Genomic DNA, 24,769 nt, shown 5'->3' on the forward strand with positions numbered 1-24,769 from the left:
CGATGTAATCGTACTCTTCGCGTCGTTCTACTCGGATAGCGCCCCTGTCGGATACCAGCGCAGTTAGCGCGGGAGCACGCTTGATTTACTAGGTTTCTTTCTGGCACTGCTTCATCGCATATTTAAATACTAAGCAGCAGTAGTAAATATGGACTGATAGCAAGGAGAAGTATTAAACGTAGACTATTGACAAAACCCATTACATAAGTGGAGGCTAAACAGCGAGACGAATCTATTAAGCCTAATTAGTCCATGATTTGACAATGTGTTGCTACAGTAAACATTTGCTATGATGGATTAATTAGGCTTAATAGATTCGTCTCGCTGTTTAGCCTCCACTTATGTAATGGGTTTTGTAAATAGTCTACGTTTAATACTTCTCCTTGTAAATAGTCTACATTTAATACTTCTAATTAGTATTTAAATATTCGATGTGACACTGCTAAAAATAAACAAAGGAAATCAAACGTGCCTACCCCTCTAAAACACCTGCAATACGAGCCAGCTGTGTCCCAGTCGAACCACCTGACCGTTTACCGTTACGTCGGGGCCGGCGCTAAGCCGGCAGTAACCGCGTGAAAGAGGAAACGCCGCAAGATCAGGACAGGAAGGCGAGACGAAGACGATTACGCAAAGCAAAGCTCACACCAAACCAGAACCCGGACCCCGTCGCCGTCTGCCTACTCCGCTCGGCTCGGCTCTGGCACCACCAAACTCCACCGCGCGCCACGCCTCCGTCGGCCGGCGGAGACCGATCCACCGAGCCAGCCTATCACACTATCAGCAGCCAGGGCGCGCGGGGCGGGCGGGATGCCGGGGCCGGGGGCGCACCTGCTGTACGCGCTGTCGGGCGGGGCGGCGCTGTCGCGGCTCGCCGGGCCGGGGGACCGCCGCTTCGGCCCGCACCACTGCGCCGTCTACGCCGCCAACGCGTTCCTCGGCCCGGACCTCGGTTCCTTCGCAGAGTGGCTCTGCTCTTTCCTCCCGTCCTCGGCCGCCGCGTCGGCCGCGGGGGACCTCGCCATGGCGGCCGTGCACCACCCGTTCTACTACCCGCTCCTCCTCGGCCTCCCGCTCGCCTGGGCCTACGCCTGGCTCTCCCGCCGGCTGCTCCGCGCGGGCGTCCTCGACTCCGCCGCTGGGGTGGGTGCTGGAACGTTTGATTCTCTCATTTGCTATGGCCATTCTGAATCTACTGTTCCGTACGGCGGCGTCTAGCAAATTGGTATTCACCCCCCAGATAGCAAATTGGTATCTATGTCAGGTCTAGTAGTCTAGTAATGCTGCATTATCTTAATCCTCTGTTGCAGAAAAGGGTTAATTAAGGAGCTCCAGAGTAAAGAAGCCTCCATATCAATCTAGTGTTGCGTGACTGATTTGTTTAATCCTGGTGTTGTTGCAGGTGCCACTAAACAAGAGGCAGTGCTTCTTGCTTATCTCGGCCGGCTCGCTGTCTCATTTTTTCTTGGACCACTTGTTTGAGGTGAGCATGCAGCAGCAAGGAATGTTTCCTCGTGAATGGGAGGATGCATTAGCTTAGAACTGGTGTTCAACCTTTAAGAATGTGTGCTTAACAGTTTGGAGATTTGTTCCGATCACAAATGAACTAGATGTTTCATTTTTCTCCTACTGAGTTCAGATTGTACTGCTGCAGGAGAATGGCCATTCTAGAATGTACACTTGGATCCTGAGCACTGGTTGGTGGAAAGGCCGTGCTCCTATCAATTCAGATGCAGTGGTCGTTGTAGGACTTCTTTGCACTTGCCTCATGGGGATATTTGTGTACATCAACAGGTGAGGGCTTTTTAAGTGCACTATCAGTCTATCACTATTTGCAAATTAAAAAGTGGTACACACAAACTAGATTATGTTCCTTGCAAAGTTCTAAATAAGTAGCTAACTGTACATGCCTGCTACAAGTGGTGCAGCATACTTTGGCACCTCGCCACTATGCCGCTACAAATGTTATTAGAACCTCGGTTCCTTGTATATGAAACAAGTAATTCTAATTTATTATCTATAAAAGTTATAGTTCTCTCCATTATTAAAATATAAAAGGAAAACCTTTTTCTCCACAACTCTAGAATTTATGTTTATTGTCTGTGTTTTTCATTATCATGTTTGTTATGGAGATTTATGATGTTCGGCTTGGGTATGTTCAGTTGTATCACTCTTTCCACATTTGTGATGAATGGAAATGGGTAATCCCCATCACCCCAAAAGGGAAAAGTGTCGGCGTCAGATTATTCAAAATTCTGTTTCTTTGCTGTGTGCTTGTTGTATAACTGGTCTGTTTCTGACAGTTTTTATGTTCTGGCGAGCAGGCTGCAAGGGAGCAGCCTACAGTTTTGAACCTGTGTTTCTTCCTTCTTATGCAAAAATACGCTGTTCTTCTGTGTATTCTGGAAAAAAGAACTACACGCTGATCTTTGTTGATGGCCAACAAATGTTACATGATGATTACGCTACAAAAAATGCTTATACATGCTCTTACAAAACCTTTTCCCTTTTGAAAAATAATGTGCGGTTATAAATCCTTGTTGCAGTTCTGTAATATTTTGTTCCTTGTTTTGACAGAGTGAAGCATGGCAAGTCTGCAGCAGAAAAATCAAACCAATCTTTCTTTCTCATCCTGGTGATAGCCACCCTGTACTGTATGTGGTGTGCCAGTCAGATATACCTGCGGCAACCCTCTCAACCTGCCATAGGTGAAGAAGCTGATCTCGGAGTGATAATTTTCCTTGCCATATATCTCTTTCTCCCTCATGGCTTGTGCGTCCTTTCGATGAACAAAAAGGACTATACTGATGCACTCAATGAACTGCCACTTCGATAATGTGTATTTTTGTTGTGCATTTTTCTTCCATATTTGCAGAAGATCAGTTCGGTAACAGTCTGGTTTCTGCATTATGTTGTAATTAGATTAGTTACTAACTGGATGATTGCTAGTGCACCTATACCTATCTACAGCCCTGTAATTCTTTAGGCTGCAAACATATATTGTTATAGAATAAAGTTGTACCAAACTCCTTTTCACAATACTTGTCAATTTTGACCACTTTTCCTTTTTCCAAATACTTGACACTACACGCTTCCCAAGATTTGTTTTCCAATTTTGCCCTTAGTATGGCCCACCTTGTCCCACCATCAACCAAATATAAATAAAAATAAAAAAATAGAAAACAGAGGAAAACTCAAATAAGAAGACAGACCCCGCACGACACTTACATGGCTGGTTAGTTTCTTCCAGAAATTTCCCCATTCAGCTTACGTGGCCACAGTTTTTAACTTAAGGGTATTTTCGTCATTCCACTTAAAACTGGTAACTGCCTTCAGCTTTGTGCCTTGGTCAAAGTTGCCAAATAAACGGAAACGGAGGTTGGTATTATGGATGACATTGAGTTCTGTTGTTAAACAATTCCATCTTTTTCATCGATTGGTGGGGATGGTTGGTACAGTTTTGTATTCAAGGCACCCATGCCATTTTTTTTTTCATTTGGCACTAGTGGGTGCAAAGTGATGATGTCTGCCAAGCTAATTACTGTGGCTTGTGTACTTATCGTTGTTTCCTTTTGTAGTAAGTTGAAAGAGAGCATATTCACCTGGACCATGGTAGTGAATTCAAGTGTTAAATTAAACTCACTATCATCATCTGGTCATTGTCTTTTCTAAGAGGTATCGTGCTTTATCTCCTTTTATTGGTTTTCCTCTGCAGTAGTTGCACTTATCTGTATAGTGTGACAGAAAAGAAGCTGAAATGTCCAAGCCTACATAACTGCATCATACTATAAGTCTGGATAGTACCGTCTCTAGATTTAGTCTCTAACTATCCCTTGTTATAGGCGTAAAGTACTTTGATCGGTTTGCCTTAAAATTTTTTGATGTAAATTGCTCACCACTCAGCTGGTTCTGTTCACTTTAGTGCACAGAAATGTTAAGCATGGTCACTTGGACATCAAGGGACTTAAGGATTACATAGAATAGCTATGCAATGGACTCAATGATGCTAATGCTGTTGTGCTTCGCACCATCTCTCATGGAGATCTCTAGAGCCTTCTCCAGCCTGGACACAACTTGCTCCATGGATGGCCGCTGCTTCTTGTGGCCAGTGCATGACAGAGCAAGCTTCAAACTGAGATCAAATGCATCTGTTGAGTACTCTCCATTCAGCCTAGGATCAGCAAACTCCAATACATTGCCATCTTGGATAAGCGTAGAAGCCTGGGAACGACCAATACACAGATTCAGCTCAATCAATTACTTCATCATCCCATAATGTAACATCCTACTTTAACTTATGATCTTACCATTTTGTCTAGTGACATTGGCATAGCAGTATTCATGATGTTGATTGCTCGTTTTCCTGACAGGAGCTGCAGGAGCACCATGCCAAAGCTGTACACATCCCCTGCAGCATTCACCTTGTGGTTGTGGCGGTATTCTGGATCGACATAGCCAAAGGTTCCTCTGACTTCAGAGCTTACATGTGACACACCTAGGTCGATGACTTTTGAGAGTCCAAAATCTGACAGCTTGGGTTCCATATCAACCCCAAGAAGTATATTGGTCGGCTGTCATAGCAATTAGCAAGTATGAGTCTGACTAAATGTGAATCTACAGATGCACTGAAGCATTTCAGATCATGCAACAAACCTTGATGTCTCGGTGAACAATGCAGCCTTCAGGATATATGTGCAGGAACCAAAGGCCGCAAGCGCTTCCGAGCGCTATCTGAAGCCTCTGAATCCACGAAAGGTTCTTATCTTTTCCTGCAATTAAATTATTGTTTTCTTCATTGAAGCAAATGAAGTATATACTCCTAGAGTTCTAGCCATCATGCTAAATGTGTGTCATCCTAGTACTCACCAAATAACCATTCTGATAGATTACCGTTGACGCACAGCTCATACACAAGAAAGCACTCCTCCCGCCCATCACAGTAACCTCTTAATGACACCAGATTCGGGTGCCTGACATGTGACAAGCTTGTAACTTCCCTTAGGAAGGTTTCTGCATGCTCATTCTTAACGATGTGTTTCACTGCAACAGGCCAGCCATTTGCAAGCACTCCTCTGTACACTTTTCCTGGAACGACAAGGGGAACAAGTTGCAAACCATCAAGAACAGCATCTTTAAATACTTTCCCTGGGTCTAAGTCTCATTCCCATTGATGAAAAATATACTTTATGCTTGCTTGATGGTATAAATACCAAAACCTTGAGCCGGTTATTATGGACATGTACCTGCAATACCCTGGCCGATGACGTTTGATGGACTTAAGTTTTCAGTTGCGGTGTATATATCTTTGATTGACATCGGCTTGCAGGTAGTCTCCTCATACTCAAGGGATACCAATGTGACCTCTGTGAGATAAACATATGCAGTCACATATTGCTAGGTAAAAAGCCACCAGCTCTGTAACTTCTATGTGTATATGGATTGTAACTGATTAATGAAATTACCGATATCCTTTTTTGATGGTTTAAACTTGCTTGCTCTTCTCCTGATATGGCAGAAAACGGCAATGAGCCCAACTATCACCCCAGCAGAGAGGCATCCTAGCAGTGCTTCATATCCTGCGGATAAATTTGATGAGCTCAAAGTTTGAAAGATCAGGCAGAACAGAATGGGTGAAGAGAGGTAAAGCCACAAACCTCTGTGCATCCTTTAGGTTATGGGGCGTGTGGGAAGAACACCAGATTGATTCTCACTTACCTTGTGTCTGTTCTGATCAAAGCAAGTTAATGTCAACACAATCTATACCCAGTCGTTATTACCAATGAAGTGTTGGGGACTAGCAATTGCCGGCCGAGACGTAGGCATGGAAGAAGCCAAAAGCAGGAAAAAATATTATATCCCGCAACCTGTTTGGGTCTGGATCAGAAATCCGGAATCCAGCATCAACAGTGTCAAGTATATTTGTACATGTACAGGTGTACTTGGATTGTTGGGTTGTTGGGTTAGTGGAGGTCCACTAGTTTTCACTCTTTCTATTAGTCAGTGCATTTGGAGTCAAGTGAAGGAGCGGCAGACAAATGTTGCAACTCTATGCATAGTGGAATGATCTAAAATATAAACTAGATTACTGGAACACTCCTCTACTTTGACGACTTCAAATGAGCCAAGTTAAGAGTTAAAACTAACGTACTATTTTTTATTTAAAAATAACCACTGGAACAAAGCATCTAACCATCTGGAAGTGTTTTGTAAGCTAATGTATCCTCTCCGCTCTTTCCAGGCAACCTTTTGTCTTTTTCAACAGTCTGTTTGTTTTTACTGCTGGTAAGACTGTTCTTGTGTTGATTAATTTGTTGGATATGTGGATGCTAAGTTAGTGTTTTAATTGACTTGAACTTGCTAGATGTACTTTTCAATTTCTTATTTAGATGTATAAACTTGTTTAATCAAGGCTGACCTTCCATCCAGGTGCTTTTATCCCGGTTGACTTTGAACACAGGAGAGACTTTAGTCCCGGTTGTAAAGGCTAGTGGGACAAGGGGACGTTTGTCCCGGTTGGAAATACCAACCGGGACTAAGGTCCCCCCTTAGTCCCAGTTGGAATTACCAACTAGGTACTTCCGGTCGTTAATTCCAACCGAGATTAAAGGGGGTCTTTAGTCCCGGTTGGTGTTTTCCAACCGGGATAAAACGTCCCCGTCCCACACGGCCCCTCTCTCTCTCCACCTTATCTTCTCCTCACCCTTCCTCCCTCCCTTATCCTCGCGCAGCACCTCCTCTCTCCCTCCACTGCGCGAGCTCTCTCCCTCCACCACACCTCCCTCTCCTCCCTCCCTTATCCTCGCGCTGCTCCTCCCCTTCCCCCTCCGCTCGGTGAGGAGCGGCAGCGGGGCGAGAGCAGGACGAGCGGCGGGCACGGGCGGCCGTCGGGCGAGGCGCGGGTGGGCGGGCGAGCGGCGGCCAGCACGTGTGGCGCGGGCGGAGGTGGGCGAGGGCGGAGCGGAGGCGGACAGAGGTGAGTGGAGGCCGGCAGAGGCGGGTGACGGTGGGCGGAGGCGGAGCTGATGCGGGTGGAGACTGCTGGCCCACGTTTTTTTAATTTTTTTAACCTTTTTAGTCCCGCTTGGTAATACCAACCGGGATTAAAGGGGATTTTTAGCCCCGGGTGCTAAAGGACCCCCTTTTGTCTCGAAAATTTAGTCCCGGTTGGATTTTTGGGATCCATGGTCCTATCCAATCGGAACTAAAACCACGTTTTCCAACAGTGATACTTCGTTTGAACAAGATTGAGACTAAATTGCATGGCGACATTAAACCTAAGCTCCTAAGTGAAACACTATTGATGGGGGAACTCGATACCATATTGCTTTAACTGCATTTATACGCCTTTAGATTTGATACCATGTCGTTTCACATTTCGATTTCAACAGTACCTATACCTTTAAGATTTGATACTGTGTTGTTTCAACAGTATAATACCTTTGAATGCTTCTTAAGTTAGATTCTTCCTCCAGCAAATTCCTGTTCGGATGCATCTGATTCTCAGGCAAACTATTTTTCTACAGTAAAGCCGGCTTGAAATGGCCTTGAGAAAGGATCTAAGCAATGAGCCAGAGCATCACTTTCGTGGGGTCCAGAGTAAAAAAAAAGATAGCTATTTTACGGTGCACAATACTACCACACGGTGGTATAGAGTATAACAAAGATCTAACCGTTGATCAGTAAGGGTAATTTAGTAATTATTACTGAGATATTAATTGGGGAATGATTAGTCTTTTTGCGCTGGCCGCCAGCCGCTGCCTCCCCGTTCGCCCCTGCCGATTTTATCATGTTTCCAGGATGCCGCCTCCTTCACGTGCCACCCCAATGTGCTGGATCCTCCAGTATCTCTGCTTCCAGGTCATTTTGAAATAATTCATGATGCTTCTTGTATGTGCTTACCTATTCTTCCTGATTGCTTTTTATGCTGTTTGGACCATGGAAGTTATTCCTAACGGATAAAATGAGAAACTTTTCTGCATATTGAGTGTGATGAGGCACATCAGTTCCGAAAGACATAAATGATGTGTTCATGCTCTCAAAGGGCAAGCGCCAAGTTAATGACATGGGTTTGTTGCTGCCTGCAGCAGCTAATATTTTCATGTAAACAAGATTTTGTGTGCATAGACTGCAATTAATTCAGTCTCATTAGTATTGTGTGAATGTTTTCACTGACTACAAAAAAAATCTTTATTGTGGTTAGATGGTCAATTGGAGCAAAAGATGCTATCAGAACTTGGGAGCAAGAGAGATGCTGTCAAGAGGCTGGAGGCATACATACATGAGATGGAATATTTTATGGGATATGCGAATTTGTGTTGAAAAGGAATATAAGATTCATGTTTTCTAGCTAGTTTTTAGTATTCAGACAATAAACTAAGTTCGATCCATGCTCTATTTTGCTCCTGGTTATGTTACTTGGCAAATTGTACCATGTTATTATTTAAATGTTGACAAATTTTTTGAATCTGATACCTCCATTTGATTTACTCGATAGGCTCGACAAGGAGGCTGTTCGTCGGCAGCAGCTCCTCCTGATCGCTTTGGATGATCCTGTAGTTGCCCATCTGCAAGTGGTACGTGGACCAGACTACGCGATCATTTTGGTAGGAGTTAGTGTGGTTAAGATTGAGTTAGAAATAAGGTTAGCTTGTCGGAGTAGCGTAGGTTTCATATACAACAGACTATATTTGGGTAAACTCATGTCAGGCATGTAAATAATATGGATCAAAGATATTCTGGAGTAAAATGTACATGTACATCTGGATCTGGAGTGCCGTAAAGTACTTGCACATAGTTTCAGTGGCTCATCCTTGTGAACACAGCAGCAAAAAAGAAAAAAAAACTAAGACTCGATTAGACGATATATGGACTGCATGCATAGAAGATTACTAAGAGCGTTCTAAAAAAAGAAAAATTACTAAGGATTTGTAACGCAATATCGCAGCAGCGTCTGAAGGTACCCTTAGGGAAATCTGATCTGTAACGTCGACGTGTCGATGGTGTCGTCGGGGTCACGCTGAACGTGTGGTTTGCGAGGCTGTCCGCTGTCGGAATAATCTTTAGGGCCGCATCGATGCTATGGCTCGGCGGCGCTCGCTCGGTCGAAGAGGCCGGAGGCGGATCCGGCAAACGGCGCCCCACCCTCATTCGGCTGCTCCGACCCTTGCACCGCCTCTTGTTGCCGTCTTGTCGGCTTCCACCGTGCTCGGTAGGATCCGCCCTGCCGGCTAGTTGCCACTGCTCACGTTGGCCCGCGCGAGCCCATCCCCTATTGGCTGCCGCTCGTGCGAGTAAGTCGCCGCCGCCACGAGGTCTGCCCTGCCACCGCCGCCGCTAGTACGCGAGAGGAAGATAAGATGAGATGAGAAAGAAACGAAGAATCAAGAATGAAAATGGAGCAACGAAAAGTGATATCATAACTCATAACTATATTACGATGACACCCCTTGTGATCTTTCCCATAATACCTTTATACTATATATACTACTCCACTGTATTACTCAGACCACACTTGAGGGTTTTAATAGTATACAATTAATCTAGACTATCGGATCCTTTCATACTAGTCTTTTTCGAACACTAGTATATGCTAGTATTGTGCACCGTAAAAGACCTCCAAAATAATACTACACCCATTTTCGATAATACGCCTAGCTATGCCAGTCAATTATAATCTTAAAAGAACACATTATTCTCAGCACACAAATGACTGCTATGGATCTTCCTAAAAATGATTGTATCATTTTCTTGTAGTGAGAGTCTAGCATACAGTATCTCTGTTGACAACCACAAAGGCTTTTTTCTGTTTAGTCGTCTATCTCGTGATCTCTATGCTGATTCGAAGAATAAGATGATTGCAGACTGATTTTTCATAAATTAGTGTTACCATTTTAGGGAAAACGAAGAGAATTCTTCAGTCTGACAGCACTGAAATTTGCTCGGCTTACTGCTATTGTAGTTGTTGATAGTCAACTTGTAGGATAAATTTATCAATCCTTCAATAACCAAGTAACCATATACGAGAATGAAAAATTATAAACGCCATCTAAAAATCTGTACTTTAGTAAAATACCATCGCAAACAACTTCCTTTTTCAGTATGCAACTCATTTATTTGCATATAAATTAGACAACCTTGATTTGGGTCCTTTGCAGAAAAAATCTAGTAAATAACTGAAAAATTAAGGAGCAGCTCTTTCTAAATGACTTCTTTTCTGCCACTTTTTTTATCATGTTATCTAACTGATCCTACTATCATTCAGCCCTGATGTCACACTATGTCACATCTCATGTCATGCTGACAACAATCCTGTCAACTTAGCTGGATCGCAGACAGCCTCCAGGCAACAATTGATCAAGTCTGGATCCGCCAGTCAGGCAACAATCGATCAACAGTCACCCCTTATCAACTGGACAGATTCAGATTCAGATTGCGTTACAAGCCTTAGATCAAGCGAGAGGCAGGTGTTACGCTGCAGGGTCTAAGGTGCAGTAGGGCTCGACAGAGACAATACAACAGCCTGTGCCTTTTGTGATGCAACAGCACATCTGCCAAACGCGTGTACAGCCGGATGTATGGCACCTTGAAGGGGAGATTGCATCTCATATCATATACTTTAGAGCTTACTGCTTAGGGCTAAGGATGTGCCATTACTGCCACATGCGATGTACCCTTCATAGGGATAAAGGCGACCGAGCATGAGGATCTCCGTAAGATATTGGGCAGTGCTGGGGACGTTTCTTCTTCTGGTCGAGTTTTTTTTTTTAAAGTGATCTTGGAAGTAATATTGAACACAGCAAACTTTTTTCTCTGTACGAAGAAAAGATTTGGTGATCACATTATTGTTTGCTCATCTTCCTGGTCACTTCATTCGTGAGCTCCAAGAGAACACAAGGAATACAGCATTACCCTTTTTTATTTTTTTAATAACTCTCGCCTGCACATGTCGTCGCTTGTTAGCTACTTTGGAGGCAGAATATAAAGAATGCGAGCCCAAACAAGAAAATACATTGACCTGACCTATGAATTTGTTTTTTTTTTTGCCCCGTTGCTTCAGCTAACTAGGCAAGCTGCAGGATCGATCGTCGCATGCAGGTTCGATTCGACGACATCAATGTAGTTTGCATCAGTTTCATCTAATAACAAAACCAAAATTTCTTTGTATATTGCTGGCCTGGCACGATGTGTACATATACGTACCTATATACGGATCGGAGTATGTACGTACGTTGACCGACACGTACGAATCCAAATAACGTGTGGTTCCTTTCAGCCGCAAAGGTTTTGGAACAAAGAATGGGAGGCAGTTATACCTCATGATTGAGTGAGTATCCTTTTTGCCTTTTTTCCAGAGTAATGTGATGACAGCCATGCAATGTTTAGTACTGGGCAAACAACATCGGGGATGCTAATGATGAGTGTCCCACATCCCCTGAGCTAAGCTCTATGTGGGTACTGGCTTGGCAATTAGCCATGCTGTGCAAATGTAGAACTGAATTGTGCAGGAAGTATTGTATTGACGCCATATGATTGCCTTGCGGCAGCCAAATCATATAGAGGATCACAGCTTGCACTAAACCTTAAAAAAGAAGCTACAATATAATTTTTTAATTAAAAAACACAGCTGTGCCTTGTACTATCTTCGGAGGTAAAGAGGAAGAACGAGACTTATGCAACAGCCTCAGTTACAATAATTATGCAATGAGAGACTTATGCATAATGAGAGACTTAATTAACTCCCACTACTAGATATTTAACATTTCTTCAGTGTTTTTTCCGCATTTATTTTGATTTTTTTTCAAATAGCCAAGGGTTTTTAGTTCAATTAAATTAAACCATTTCCCAAGGGTTATTTAGTAAGTGGAAGATGTTTTTTTTTAATAAAATGTTGGTCGTGAGTTCTTTGTTACTAATTTGTTTTTAACCTATGGGATTATCCAGAATAGACTACAAAGCACTTGGCCACTTGAAAAAAAAATAAGAAGAAACAATAGCCCTCGGTCATCTGAATTTATTTATTTTTTTCCTTATAGCTATTATCTTAGTGTAGGCACTAGGCACCACGAAGGCACGAACATTAAGGGCCAGAGGATGCCCCAACAACAAAGAGGTGCCCCCTTTTATCAGTGCGCACAGGAAACAACTCACCCCTTGTTGAGCACCGTTATACCAGGAGAATTGGGGCCATACAGCATATTTCTTTCTTCCATCCCACGAGTATCCATTTAGGTTTGTCCTAAGTCAAACTATCTTAAGTTTGATCAAGTTTACAATGAAAAGTATTAATGTTTATAACACTAAATAGGTATGCTATAAAAATATATTTCATAATGAATCTAATGAAATTGGTTAGACATCAAAAATATTGATATATTTTTATATAAACTTGATCAAATATAAGATGGTTTGACTTAGGATAAAACTAAATGGACACTCTTTGCAGGACGGAGTGAGTAGTGGCTTACAACTTCGGAAATGCGGCGACACAATCGTCCTGGGCACAAAGCAACTCAGTGCATCGATGCACGCTCAAGTTGCTCACAATAGCGTCATTCTTTGGCTACAAAAAGCTCTCTAAATTAAACAGCTTACGAAACAAGTTCATCTCAGGTTCTTGAAGAGAAAAAGTTGTCTCATGCATCAGAACGTAGCAGTGAGGCAAATGACGAGGTAACTTGCAATGACCATCACGCTCTCTCAAATCCGCCCCCCAATATGCAAAGCTGATCGAGGCTTGGAAACGAAACCGCAGCGCTTTGCCGCTTGCTTTTTTTCTCCTCGTCTAAAAGATGGCTTCATCAACCACATCGTGCGCTACAGAACATCCAGAGCCCCGCTTTAGCATCTTATCATGTCAGGCAATCGCAACCGTTGGATCTCAACCTTTATCTGACAATACGATCCAGGCCGTCCGTGCTTCGATCCTCCCCGATCGGGCATCTTTGATTATTATGTACCCCTAATTCGCAGCTTCCATGCACAAGCCCCCCTCCACTATAAATTGGGGTGTGGTCTCTTCTCACTTGCCCACAAGACAGCAACGCCCCAACCACTAGGCAGCAGCTGCAGCTAATATCTCCATCTCTTTCTCAGCTTCTAATAAAAAGTGTAGCATTGCAAGAAGGGTACGGTGGTGAGTGACTGCAAGAGACCGATCAGGTAAGTATATGGGAGGGAGGTCGTTCTTCTGCATCTTCAGCTTCTCACGCAAGTCGAGGCGCTACCGCGGCGTCGACGACGACGACGAGGCGGCGAGCGACTGGGAGGGACCGCCGGCGAGGCTGCGCAAGGTGCGGTCCAGCGACGACGACGACGGCTGGTGGGTCGGCGAGCGCGACGTCGACCAGAAGGCCTCCGACTTCATCGCCACCTTCCACCGGAGGCGCCTCGTCGTCTAGCTGCTAAGCTGATAGATGCTGCGGCCCGGGCGTATATGCATGCATGCCGCCTGCTTCAATATAATCCGACGACGTCGAGCTGAGGTCTATCTGCACCAATGCAAGATTTATATATAGCAAGATCAAGGGCCGAGCAAATTAAGCATATATCTAAATTAAATATAGTGTTATGTATATTGCTCACGTGCTTAATTATATATGCTCGGTGGTGGTCGACTGAATAATGTAGCCATATGTGTATGTGTGTGTAAGAGATCAGGGGCGTGCATGCATAGGATCATAAAAGTGAATAAATCGGTGTTGTACTCTAGTCTAGTAATATATGGAGTTATTTGAGGTGTACTCTAGAAATAATCAATATATTTTGTGTTCTATAATTGCAAACGTTAAAAAAAATTTCTTCAGTAGACCATGTACTTGCTCCCACTATTCTTTTTTTTTTGAACGAACGGGCACGAGACGGTGCCTATTTCATTGATATAGTAGGAAAAAAACAGATGAAATCCCGACAGTTCGGGATAGCAAAGCGAAAAAGAATGAAAAAAACTAGAGGCCGAAACGGGATTACTCGCGAGATAGAAGTATCGCTAGGTCTTTGGCCCCCGCCAAGAGCCAAGCGGAGGCCTCATCTTTGATCTTCATCATTAGGGTTGACGGTGATGTTTCATGCCGATTGAAAATACGTGCGTTCCGTTCTTTCCAAATTTCCCACATGATTAAGAGGGTGAGGCTGCGTAGAGCTTTACGTGGCGAGTCCGGTGTTGTGGTGATAGTCGTCCACCACTCCATAGCGTTGGCTGAAGGTCTCCATTCATTTGGTCGTAGGGCAGGCTGCGCTAGCCATGTCGCCGTTTGGTTCCAGATTCTCCGTGTGTATCGGCACTCGGCTAAAAGGTGGTGTCCGGTCTCCATAGTGGAACGACATAGGACGCAGGATGTGTTGTGCGGCCATCCTCGCTTGGCTAAGCGATCAGCTGACCAGATTCGGTTCTGCGTAATTAACCACGCGAAGAATTTGCATTTTGGTGGTGCCCAAGATTTCCATATGGAGGAAACGTGTGGTGTTTCGGTGCAACCCAGGAATTGTGCTTTATATGCCAAGGCCGTTGTATATAGTCCTGAGTTTGTCAGCTTCCAGGTGATAATGTCGTCCTCCCCTGATCTGAGTTCCGTAGCACTGACCATTTGCCACAACTGTGCAACCGACGCTAGGTGAGAAACGGTGATGTTATGGTCGATCACGAGGTCACGTAACCAATTATTTCGAGTGAGAGCATCATGGACACACCTATTCTTTCTGCGCGAAATGGTGTAAAGGAGCGGGGCGATGTCCTTAGGGCGTTGACCCTGCAACCATCCGGATGACCAGAAGCTAGTTTTCTTGCCGTCGCCCAAAGTGATGGAGGTGCATGCCGCAAACAGCTTCCTGTCAGCTTCGTCGCAAGGGGTTCCCGTGTTGTTCCAGGGTTTTTCCGGTGATACCCATTCGTGCCAGAGCCACCTGAGACGGAGGGCTCGTGCGAATTTCTCGAGGTCTGGGATACCCAGGCCCCCGTGTTGTTTTGGGAGGCAGGTTTTCGTCCAGTTAACTTTGCATTTGCCTCCAGTAAGTTGCTGGTCCCCTGCCCATAGGAATTTTTTCCGGATTTTGTCTATATCCTGGAGCACCTCTTTACTCGGTTTGATAGATGTGAGTAAATATACCGGTTGTGCCGAGAGGACGGATTTTGTGAGTGTTATTCTTCCAGCTTGTGTTAGCTGACGACCCGTCCATGCTGATAGCTTACCGGCCAGTTTATCAATGAGGGGTTGGAAGTCAATTTTCCTCAGGCGCCTTGTCGTGAGGGGGATGCCCAGATAGCGTATTGGGAAGGTTGTTCTTGTCGCCGGCTCCCACTATTCTTAACTCAATGGGTTCAATTTCATATATTTAAGAATAAAGGGAGTAAAAAAAACACTTTTGTTCGGTTGTAAAAGATAGCTCGTGACTACATAGACGAACACAACACACATATCATAGGTGCACTTCGATCCCCATTGGCCATCACCTTTCCTCCAAACTAAAAACTGCTGAAAGCAATCTCATATATGTAAAATGTATGCACCAATATTTGAACTCTAGCAAGAGTGTTGTGTATATCATCGACCTCTGATGTGCCGTCCTACCAAGAGTGGTTTCACGTATCAGTAATAATCCGTATATGTTTGACCACCTAAGAGATGATTGCATGCCAAATAAGTGATCTATTGTTGACTGATGAAACACAAACTAGCAGCTACATCCAGAAAAATTATGGCAATTTTTGAACAAAACCAGAACTAGCTAGCATTGTACTTGCTTACGAAGACAATGCTCTCAACAACATCTTACATACATGTCTCATTTTATTTTTGAATTTCTAGAAGCTGTCGAGAAGTGACATTTACTACCGGTACTCAAACCCCAACCCCTTTAGTACCGGTTCACAACCGGTACTAAATTAAAGGGGGTCCTTTAGTACCGGGTTAAATAACCGGTCCTATACGCATATATACGCATCGTCGCAATCTACAAGTCACGCGTAATATACGCGTGCGCAGTTCGTGGGATTTGAACCCACGACCTCTAGCCTCGCGCAAGGCTTTCTTACCATCTCACCTACACAGCACATGTGATGGAGTTGAATATGATTTCCTTTTGAAGTGACCCGCGACACAGTACTAAAAGGGATCCGGTGCTAAAGGTCCTCCGGAGACCCCTAAATTTGGACCGGTACTAATAGCACCGGGTCAAAAAGTAGCCGGTACAAAGGCATAGGACGAAAGGTCGTTTTCTATTTTCTTCGTAACAACCTAATGTAAGAATATGCATCCAGAGGTTTTTCTTGTTTTTGCATAAATGAATGGTACTAAATTAAAAACATTAAATCACTGGCTGTGCAAAAATTATCTTACTAATTAGCTCTTGCTTTGCCGCCTATCATTTCTTCAGATAATGTGTGTATTCAATTAGGCATAACACTATCAATCTGTTAATATACTCCTGGTTGTTCTCGGTACACGAAGTGCGAGCATATATGAAGGATACCGACCCAAGAATTCTGGGACCATACATGTGCTGTTGAGGGAAGAGGTGTGGATTGTGGATTCATATGCATTATTGGCAAATATATAAATTGAATTTTCTTGTCGTGCACACAAAACGGGACATCAAATTCACGTGTAGGTATACCTAAAAGAGTTAAAGGATTATAGTTAGGAGCATGCAACAAGAACTAAATTACGTGTGTGTGTGTACTGAAATGTGAAACATAAAAAATTATAATATTTTAAAATTACTTTGAAGAAAAGTCGAGCCATACTAATTATCAAAATTAAAGTTTATTTAAATTGTTTAAAAGAGATATATACTGGCGTTAAAAGTTTAAACATGTTGACTGTAGGTTAATCCAAAATGACAGTTGTTTGTGACTGGAGCGGTATATGCTATAGTTTTAAAAAATCTAACCTCACAAAAATAAAAGATAAGTCATGAGCTATAATTAGAATGAGAGGACAGTGTGGGAAAAGGAAAATAATGTAAGTGGCATGCAACAAGAACTAAATTACGTGTATACTGATATGTGAAATATAGAAAATTATAATACTTTAAAGCTACTTTGAAGAAAAATCGAGCCATACTATTTATAAAAAATAAATTTTATTTAAATTTTAGTAAAGATATATTGATGCTTAAAGTTTAACATGTTGCCTGTAGGTAATCCAAAATGACAGTTATTTGTGATTAGAGGGGGTATGCGCTACAGTTTTAAAAATTCTAACCTCGCAAAATTAAAAGATAAGCCATGGGTTAATTACAATGAGATGATAGTGTGGGAAAAAATAAAATAAAGAAAAAACATATATGCTAAATAAACGCATGTGATTTGTTAGTGCATGCATGAGCTTAGTTACCAATTTTTTTTAAGACCATGAGTTTACCAATTGGCAGTTCGTTGCCTGCCGGTCCTCATCGATGGTGAATGAAAAGGCGTCTGAAATGGGAATGAACTTTTTGTCGGGAAAGCAACCCAACCAGAAGCCTACGGCATAGAAAGTATTCGGCTCAGAGCTCTAGGTCTTTAGCGACTGAAAGTCACTCATCAGTGAACCACTTTGTTCTTGCTTTCGCTTCTTGTCTCATACAATATTCTCCGTCATCTCACTTGTCTTCTTCCTTAATCCTCTTATTCCTTCTCCTCGATCTCATCTCTGCCGCCGCCGCCGTTATAGAGTACATTTTAGCATTTTAATACACTTGGCTCTGGGGATCGGAAAAATACATCCAAAATTAAAAATTATTTGTCCGCATATATAACTTATCGGGATATATATTAAATTTTTATCTTTATGTATATTGTGAAATTAATAAAAACATAAGTCGTTACACACGCGTGTCTTAGTCTATTGGTATCTGTGGACTCCCAAATATCATTTGCCAACAACACCCAAAGCCTGTGCCTAGCGAGTATGTTGTATGGTCATCTCTAGCTAGTTTTCATCAGCTGCCCCTTGGATTTTTCTGATTCCACGAGAACTGCAAAAATGCAGGTCTGCTTATCTCTGGTGCCAGCATCATTTCATGCCACATCATCGTAGCATCCTCTACATTCCCAATTCCGTAGCAGAATACAACTAGGGCTGCATGCAAAATGGACATGTCATTCATCACCTTTACACATCTGTCCTCAATTGGTGCTCCCTATATGTATGACCAGTAGCTGTCATCTGTACACGTATTTTGATACCAGCCTCTAAGCAAGATTCCTCCAACCATTCCCAACTCTTGTTCACAGACAGGTGGTGGCTAGTATGTGACGTTTAGGATAATTAGCTCATTTTTTTCAATTAGTTAGCCTATTCGAAATGTCATACAACTAAACAACATTTGTATAGTTCACCCATTGTCACCATGACTCTTTGCAGCAGTTTGCAATTTGCAGGCAACTGCTTCAAACCGGCTTGGTGGTCATGAGGTACCTGCATCTCTCTGAAAACTATTGCAGAATAGCGTCATACCAAATTGCAGCACATTGGATTCTATCTTGAAGGATAAGTAAACTTCGCCTAGAGTCATAGATAGATATGCACTGGGAGCAAAAGAGTGAAAGCTACAAATCAGTTTCCATGTTTCCCCCTTCTTTTGAGCCTGCGATTTGATCCTGCGGAACAAGGCCTCAGCAGCAGCACATAGAGCCCAGAAAAAGCGACATACAAAGCCAAGCCAAGCCATACAGTTCATTCCTGTTCATGACATTCAGAATCTGCAACGCCAAAGCTCTGCCACCTTTTACTCCCTTTTCCTTGCTGAGGAAGAGCAGGAGAAGCTTCGTCTTTGCCAAAGGTACATGTCCTGATTCTGCAGCCCCTGCATGTCTTCCCAATTATTAAGGTCAAGTCGGCATCGCCGCAGGATATGCGTCTGACAGCACAAGGCTTTTCGAGGTCAATTAGGTCCCGTCGATCTCCGACTAACTGTCAAGGAATCCATTTAGTCATGCACTTGGGAACCTGTGGCCAAAATATCATCCCGGAAGGCTAATGATCAAGCAGATGCTAGAGAAAATGGCACATATATATGACTAGATGAGCACAGCAAAGATTACCACCTTGATACATAAATGCTGACAGATTGAGCGATTTTGCATTTGAAACTACCAGAGCTACTTAGTCTGTTCTTTACTGTGATGGTGATTCAGTGGATTTACAGAATAGCAGTAATGCAAGTTGACATGAAATTTTTTTTGCTAAATGTGAACAGTGAACATGACACAATGTGCTTCCTAAACATCATTGCAGATCCAATTCTCACTTGTACGCTTGCAAATTGTTGAAGCTTCAATTCTCACTTGTACACTCGCACATGGTTGCAGATCTAACTCTATTAGCACACTTGTGCAGTGAAACATCGTTGCAGATCCAACTTGAGCAGAACTTCTCGACATCGAGTTTGGCCTTGTTTACTTCACCCCCAACTCCCAACTTTGGCACTATGCAAAAAGAAGATTCCCCATCACATCAAACTTGCGGTACATGCATGGAGTACTAAATGTATATGAAATTAAAAACTAATTGCACAGTTTTGTTGTACTTTGCGAGATGAATCTTTTGAGCCTAATTAGTCAATGTTTGGACAATAATTCACAAATACAAACGAAACGCTACAGTGTGCTACAGTGCCAGCACAGTAATTTGGCACCTCCCAATTTGGCCAACTAAACAAGGCTTTGTAAGAATCAGACAGGTGGCTGACTTGTGTACAGCAGCAGGAGCACCAGTAGCTTGCAAGCTATTTTAGACTATTCTATTAGTAATAGTGCAGGCTGTGACAAAACCTGAGCAATGTTTCTACCAAAATTATGGAGCGCAAGACTGATTTAAGCTAGGAAAAATCTTGGTATTCCGCATTTCACAAGCTATCCTCGTGTAATTTTGTAACAGCTTTCTTCACAAAGTGCCAGAGCTCAAAAGCCACCGATTTCAACATCCTTCACACATACTGTGGTCCGTGGAGATGTATATTTTCTGCTATACAATACAACTACAGGCAACAATTTCCCAGATTCTGCACAACAGAAGCAAAACGCCAAATAAGAGTTCAGCAGACAAAAGGTCATGACTTCTACAGCTGTACTGCGTACCAAAATCACAGATAGCAAAGGAAGCATGTTCAAAAAGGCATGCAACCAATTCCAAATGTTGTGATTGCCCAAAAACTTACATAATTAAAAATGAAATATCTTGTGAGGGGAAAAGGGAGGGACGGAATGCCTCACAAAATAACAACAGTGATATGAATGACATACTTTATGATTCATTTTAAGCAACCATAACAATAATCAGGACATGAAAAAAATGAATAATTTGCCATCGATACGTTCTAACAATCAATGCCCTCCTCTATACTTGTTGGAGAAATGTGAGCGGTAGCGATACACTGCACTTTTTCAGTACCCTGTCATCTAGGTAGTCCCAAACCTATGCAGTGTGGACCCAATGCTGCTAGGGTATGGTTAGACCTGGAAACATCCATTCTCATTACTTGACATTCCGGAGTTCTGCCTGCTACATTTTTCCTTCCAAAGGTGCATGATAGATCTTGAGCTCTTGATCTTACAAGTGCTTAGGCTTTCATGCTACATCATTTTGAGCAATTTCATGTACCACTCAGGTAACCCAAAAGCTGAAGCTAAGAGGGAAAGGTGGGAAATCTATACAAACTTATGTTGGTCCAATAAAAAAGATCCATTGAGGAAAATTTGAACAAATAGTGTAGTCTTCCCAGGAAAGGCAAGTAAAAGTCCAAACTATCCTATGTCCATTTTGTCAAGCAAAATATGAGTACATTTTACACCGATTCCTCAAATGTAGTTTTTTCAAAGCAATGCTGTTGAGGACTATGTCTCAAGTAAGGAACATCACAGACATATTTCAAGTCCTTACAAAGAGTGAGTCAAGTTGATCCAACTAATCAAGGAAACCAAATTAAATGAGTTTAAAGGAATGTTTTGATGAACGTCAAGAATACGAGACATGTTGTTTTGAGAGGGTGGGGGGGGGGGGGGGGGGGAAAAAGAATCATATCCTCGGAAAGGGCTCAAATCTGAACATACCTTGAAAGGCTGCTAAGTTAGCTTAATGTCTGATAACCCATCAGTCCTCGGAAATCATCAGGGCTTGATGGTTTATTTCCAGGCTTAGGTAGCCATGGAAATAATTTGGTGAGGCCTTGCCTTTCAGAGTCATTGGTTTCTTGTCTGCCGTTGACCCCATATTTCTCCCTCTCGATTGCATCCATAATATCCTCCCGGGAAACAGTATTACCACCTGGACAGATCAGCACCAATAAGTTCCATATCAACATATTTTCTCCAATTGCCTTTTTCATTTGGGATTAATAAACCAACACCTAGAATCTAATCTCATTTCAAAGTGCAAAGGTAGAATATGGAACAGCAAGTGGAATTATGACTAGTCCAGTAATAATTTCCAATAGCATTAGTAGGAAATATAGCTCAATAATAGGTTTCAATCATGGACCAAAAATAGTAAGTTTTAAACCATGCAACTCAAAGCACCATTGAATTTAGAAATAATTTCCCTGACATCAACATCATATTTGATGCATAAGCAACAAATGTGTGATTTACCTTTATTACATAAGTGATTTTAACTTACCTCTTCGTGCAGCTAGGAGAGCAGCCTCATTAACAATGTTTGCTAGATCCGCTCCAACCAGTCCTGGGGTTAAATTAGCAACCAGATCACAAATTATTTCAGGATCCTCTTCCAAAGGAATGTCCCTTAGATGAACAGCCAAAATCTTTTTGCGGCCCTCCACATCAGGCACACCAACAACAACCTTTCTGGAGAAGCGACCAGGCCGACAAAGAGCAGCATCCAGTGCTTTTGGCCTGTTAGTAGCAGCCATGACAATAACTTTCATGTCCGAGTCAAAACCATCCATTTCAGTAAGCAGCTGTTGATAGAGAAAATCAAGGAAACATATTTTGGTGATGTCATTAGACAAAGGATATGAAAGACCATCAGAGTGCCAGAAACCATACCTGATTTAGAGTTTGGTCCCTCTCATCGTTAAAACTTCTACCTCTACTTCCACCCACGGCATCAAGTTCATCAATAAAAATGATTGATGGAGCAGCTTCTTTGGCTTCCTTGAACAAATCCCTGACCCGGGCAGCACCTCTTCCAACAAAAACTTCAACAAACTCACTAGCAGAAACAGAGAAAAATGGAATTCCAGCCTCTCCTGCAACAGCCCTTGCTAGCAGAGTCTTTCCAGTTCCTGGAGGGCCAACAAGCAGGACACCCCTGGGCAATTTTGCTCCAAGCTTCTTGTAGTTCAGTGAACCATGCAAACAGCTTACTATCTGCATTGGAAAATCGCCATGTTTTACTAAGGTTCTTAATGACCATTGTCCAGATTCAGTAGTAATGCAAAACTAATTCTTGCAAGGGAAAAAGAAACAACTTCAGACCAATGAAATTCCTAGTTATGGAAAAAAAACAGCACTCAATACTTACTAAAGGACATTATTTGAGACCAATATAATTGCAAGATGCAAGTACAAAGCCCAAGTGCAAAGTAACCATTCAACAGTTTATATCTGCCCTGTTGTCCCAGACTTCCAGGAGCTATCACATTTCTGTTCCTTGTAAGAGTGTTCTCAGCATTTTTTATTTTCGTCAATGAACTTCGTAAACAAAATGGTGCAAAGGCATGGTTTAGTACAAGAGGCACATCGTAAAAGTAAGCAAATACAAGGCAAACAGGCTTAATTCCCCTCAATGAAACTCAAAAGATCTTATTGTAATGTTCATATTCCCAAGTTTTGCTTCTTCTAATATGCGAAAAAATACTTTAAAGTGAACACTGAGCCAACTGATGAATGAAGCCTTCAAGTTCGTGTCACGAACGACCTACGGAGTAAGCTCTTATAGGAGTCTAACAAATGTGAAATAAACTATTGCCGAAGTTTGTAGGCATACATTATCTGATTAATGCATAATGCAAGAGCAAAGCAGAGGAATTATCAAAATGACATTTCCACTTGATAAATGGAGCATAGCTCTGATGTAATGTATGCACATGACTAAGAGGTGATTGCAATTCACTATATGCATAGTGATTTTCTAAGACAAAGCAAAAGCAAGCCCACCACAAATACAGTATGCTTGATTGACATTTCCTAATTTCTGTATCGATGTGGATGTACCATCTCCATTCCTCTCGAATCCTATGTATATTGCCTTTTTTCAAGATGAAATGTGTCTTGCCTAATGATTTTTGTCTTCCCATATTCATCAAGCATCACAGAGAACATTCATGAGTAAGGAGTGCAAAAGCCACGTTTACCTCAACAAGCTCCTCCTTCGCTTCATCTACACCCTGAACGTCGTCAAACCCCACCCTCTGCTTCCTCGGCTTGCGTCGCTTGTCAGCACTGCCCCCACCAGACAGCTGCCGCTGTAGGAACCACATCATCGGCAGCAGCGAGACCCAGAGCGTGAGCAGCGTGCTCAGCATGTCCACCACCAGTCTCCCCGCAGGCCGCGGCGCCGACCGGTAGTCCACCCCGCCCTCCCGCATAAGCCCGAGCAGGAACCCCTCGTCGTGCGGCACCCTCCGCGCGTAGTACGGCCACTTCGGCGCCGCCTCCGGGGCGCTCTCGGTCTCACCGGCCTCGCTCGCTTCGTCGCCGTCGTCGCCGTCCTCGGCCCTCTTGCTGAAGTATATGCGGCGCGAGTCCTCCTCGAACGCGGCGGCGGCCACGGCGCCCTCGCGGAGCCCCGCGACGAGGTCCGAGTAGGCCACCTCCTTGGCGACGTTCTTGGGCAGCGCGAGCCGCGCGGCGAAGAGGAGGAGCGCGAGGACGACCGGCGCCGCAGCCGCGGGGGGCACGCGGCGGACGGCGCGCCGCAGCGCGGCACCGGCGTCGGCCGCGAGGTCCCGCGGCGACAGCCGCCGAAGCCGCCACCACAGGAGGCGCAGCCGCGGCCGCAGGCGCAGGCGCCGCCTCCTGCGGCCGGGCGTGGGGAGCCCCAGCCCGGCGCCCGCGTCCTTGTCCGCCTCGTCGACCTTGGCGCGCACGGGGTTCCTCCACCGCGACCGCAGCCCCGCGCAACCCTTGGCCGCGGCGGGTGGAGCTCCGCAGCCGCAGACATAGGCATTGCTCCTTGCGGTCGCGGCGTGGCCGCTGCAGGAAGCGGGGCTCCTGAAGCGGGCGGCGTGAGCGCGCGGGAAGGAGGGCGCGGCGGATAAGGGGCAGAGGGAAGCCATGGATGGCATGGCAGCCACCGCCGCGCGCGCTCTTCCGCTTCGTCCTACGGCATTCGATCGGGACAAGGCCGCGGGCGGTGCGGGAGGGCGGGCGTGCGCGCGAGGCGTTCGACGGAATTACTCCCCGAAGGAGACGAGACGAGCCGAGCGGAGGAATCGTGCGGTGATTCTCGATTGGCTTCCGCAATCTTGCTCGGGTGGGTAGTCGGGTGGTGCCTGATGTCTGATTGCTTTGCCTGCCGAGCGACGACGCACACGGACGGGGGATATGGCCGAGGAGATTTTTGTCGAGAAAAATTGGGTCCGTGGGCTTTCTTTCTTTTTGTTGGGCTACTCATCAGGTGTCGGATCAATTTAGCCTCAGCCCAGGTGAGGCATGGCATGTGGAAATGAAATGTGTGTGCTTGGGCCAACCCACGACTACCCATCCCCAACCAGAAAAGCTCCATGCATGGTGTTTGCAACCGGATAATAAATTTTCTCAGTCGGATTTCTCTGTTAATCCTGTCGAAGAATTAATACAGTTCGGCACCTAGCTAGAAACATTTTGTAA

The 24,769-nt window shown here is 44.0% G+C and overlaps 3 protein-coding genes across 13 annotated transcripts; 1 reads left to right on the top strand and 2 right to left on the bottom strand.

Annotated features, from left to right (window-relative positions):
• The first annotated feature begins 620 nt into the window (after positions 1-620).
• Positions 621-6,093, top strand: LOC101759000. Of its 8 annotated transcripts, none has more exons than XR_002678637.1 (10): positions 621-1,143; positions 1,403-1,483; positions 1,655-1,794; positions 2,578-2,708; positions 3,579-3,675; positions 4,043-4,277; positions 4,371-4,755; positions 4,886-4,966; positions 5,050-5,398; positions 5,516-6,093. XR_002678637.1 is itself a non-coding variant. In XM_004975834.3 (4 exons), exons 1-4 carry the CDS (start codon positions 811-813, stop codon positions 2,834-2,836), a joined length of 813 nt encoding a protein of 270 aa, XP_004975891.1. In that variant the 5' UTR covers positions 623-810; the 3' UTR covers positions 2,837-3,077. The 8 variants fall into 8 exon arrangements, 1 of the variants encoding a protein (XP_004975891.1); XR_002678638.1 differs by lacking the exon at positions 4,886-4,966 and having other exon boundaries at positions 5,516-5,640; positions 5,738-6,093; XR_002678639.1 differs by lacking the exon at positions 4,886-4,966 and having other exon boundaries at positions 4,371-4,590; positions 4,679-4,755.
• On the bottom strand, positions 3,591-4,935 carry LOC101767942 (nodulation receptor kinase). Its single transcript, XM_022828523.1, has 4 exons — positions 4,891-4,935; positions 4,654-4,740; positions 4,308-4,571; positions 3,591-4,221 (listed from the first exon to the last, which is right to left on the bottom strand). The coding sequence occupies exons 1-4, from the start codon at positions 4,933-4,935 to the stop codon at positions 3,985-3,987; spliced, it is 633 nt and encodes a 210-aa protein (XP_022684258.1). The 3' UTR covers positions 3,591-3,984.
• Positions 6,094-19,002: 12,909 nt separating the features above from the next.
• LOC101768346 (probable inactive ATP-dependent zinc metalloprotease FTSHI 3, chloroplastic) lies at positions 19,003-24,642 on the bottom strand. 4 transcript variants are annotated; one of them, XM_022828466.1, is made up of 5 exons: positions 23,293-24,577; positions 21,983-22,306; positions 21,594-21,894; positions 21,029-21,242; positions 19,003-19,405 (listed from the first exon to the last, which is right to left on the bottom strand). In XM_022828466.1, the coding sequence occupies exons 1-4, from the start codon at positions 24,223-24,225 to the stop codon at positions 21,046-21,048; spliced, it is 1,755 nt and encodes a 584-aa protein (XP_022684201.1). In that variant the 5' UTR covers positions 24,226-24,577; the 3' UTR covers positions 19,003-19,405; positions 21,029-21,045. The 4 variants fall into 4 exon arrangements, with proteins under 4 accessions (XP_022684201.1, XP_022684202.1, XP_004978060.2 ...); XM_022828467.1 differs by lacking the exon at positions 19,003-19,405 and adding an exon at positions 19,517-19,982 and having other exon boundaries at positions 21,042-21,242; positions 23,293-24,578; XM_004978003.2 differs by lacking the exon at positions 19,003-19,405 and adding an exon at positions 19,517-19,980 and having other exon boundaries at positions 23,293-24,573.
• Positions 24,643-24,769: the final 127 nt, after the last annotated feature.

This window comes from Setaria italica, chromosome VII (genome assembly GCF_000263155.2).
Source record: "Setaria italica strain Yugu1 chromosome VII, Setaria_italica_v2.0, whole genome shotgun sequence".
Lineage (NCBI taxonomy): Eukaryota > Viridiplantae > Streptophyta > Magnoliopsida > Poales > Poaceae > Setaria > Setaria italica.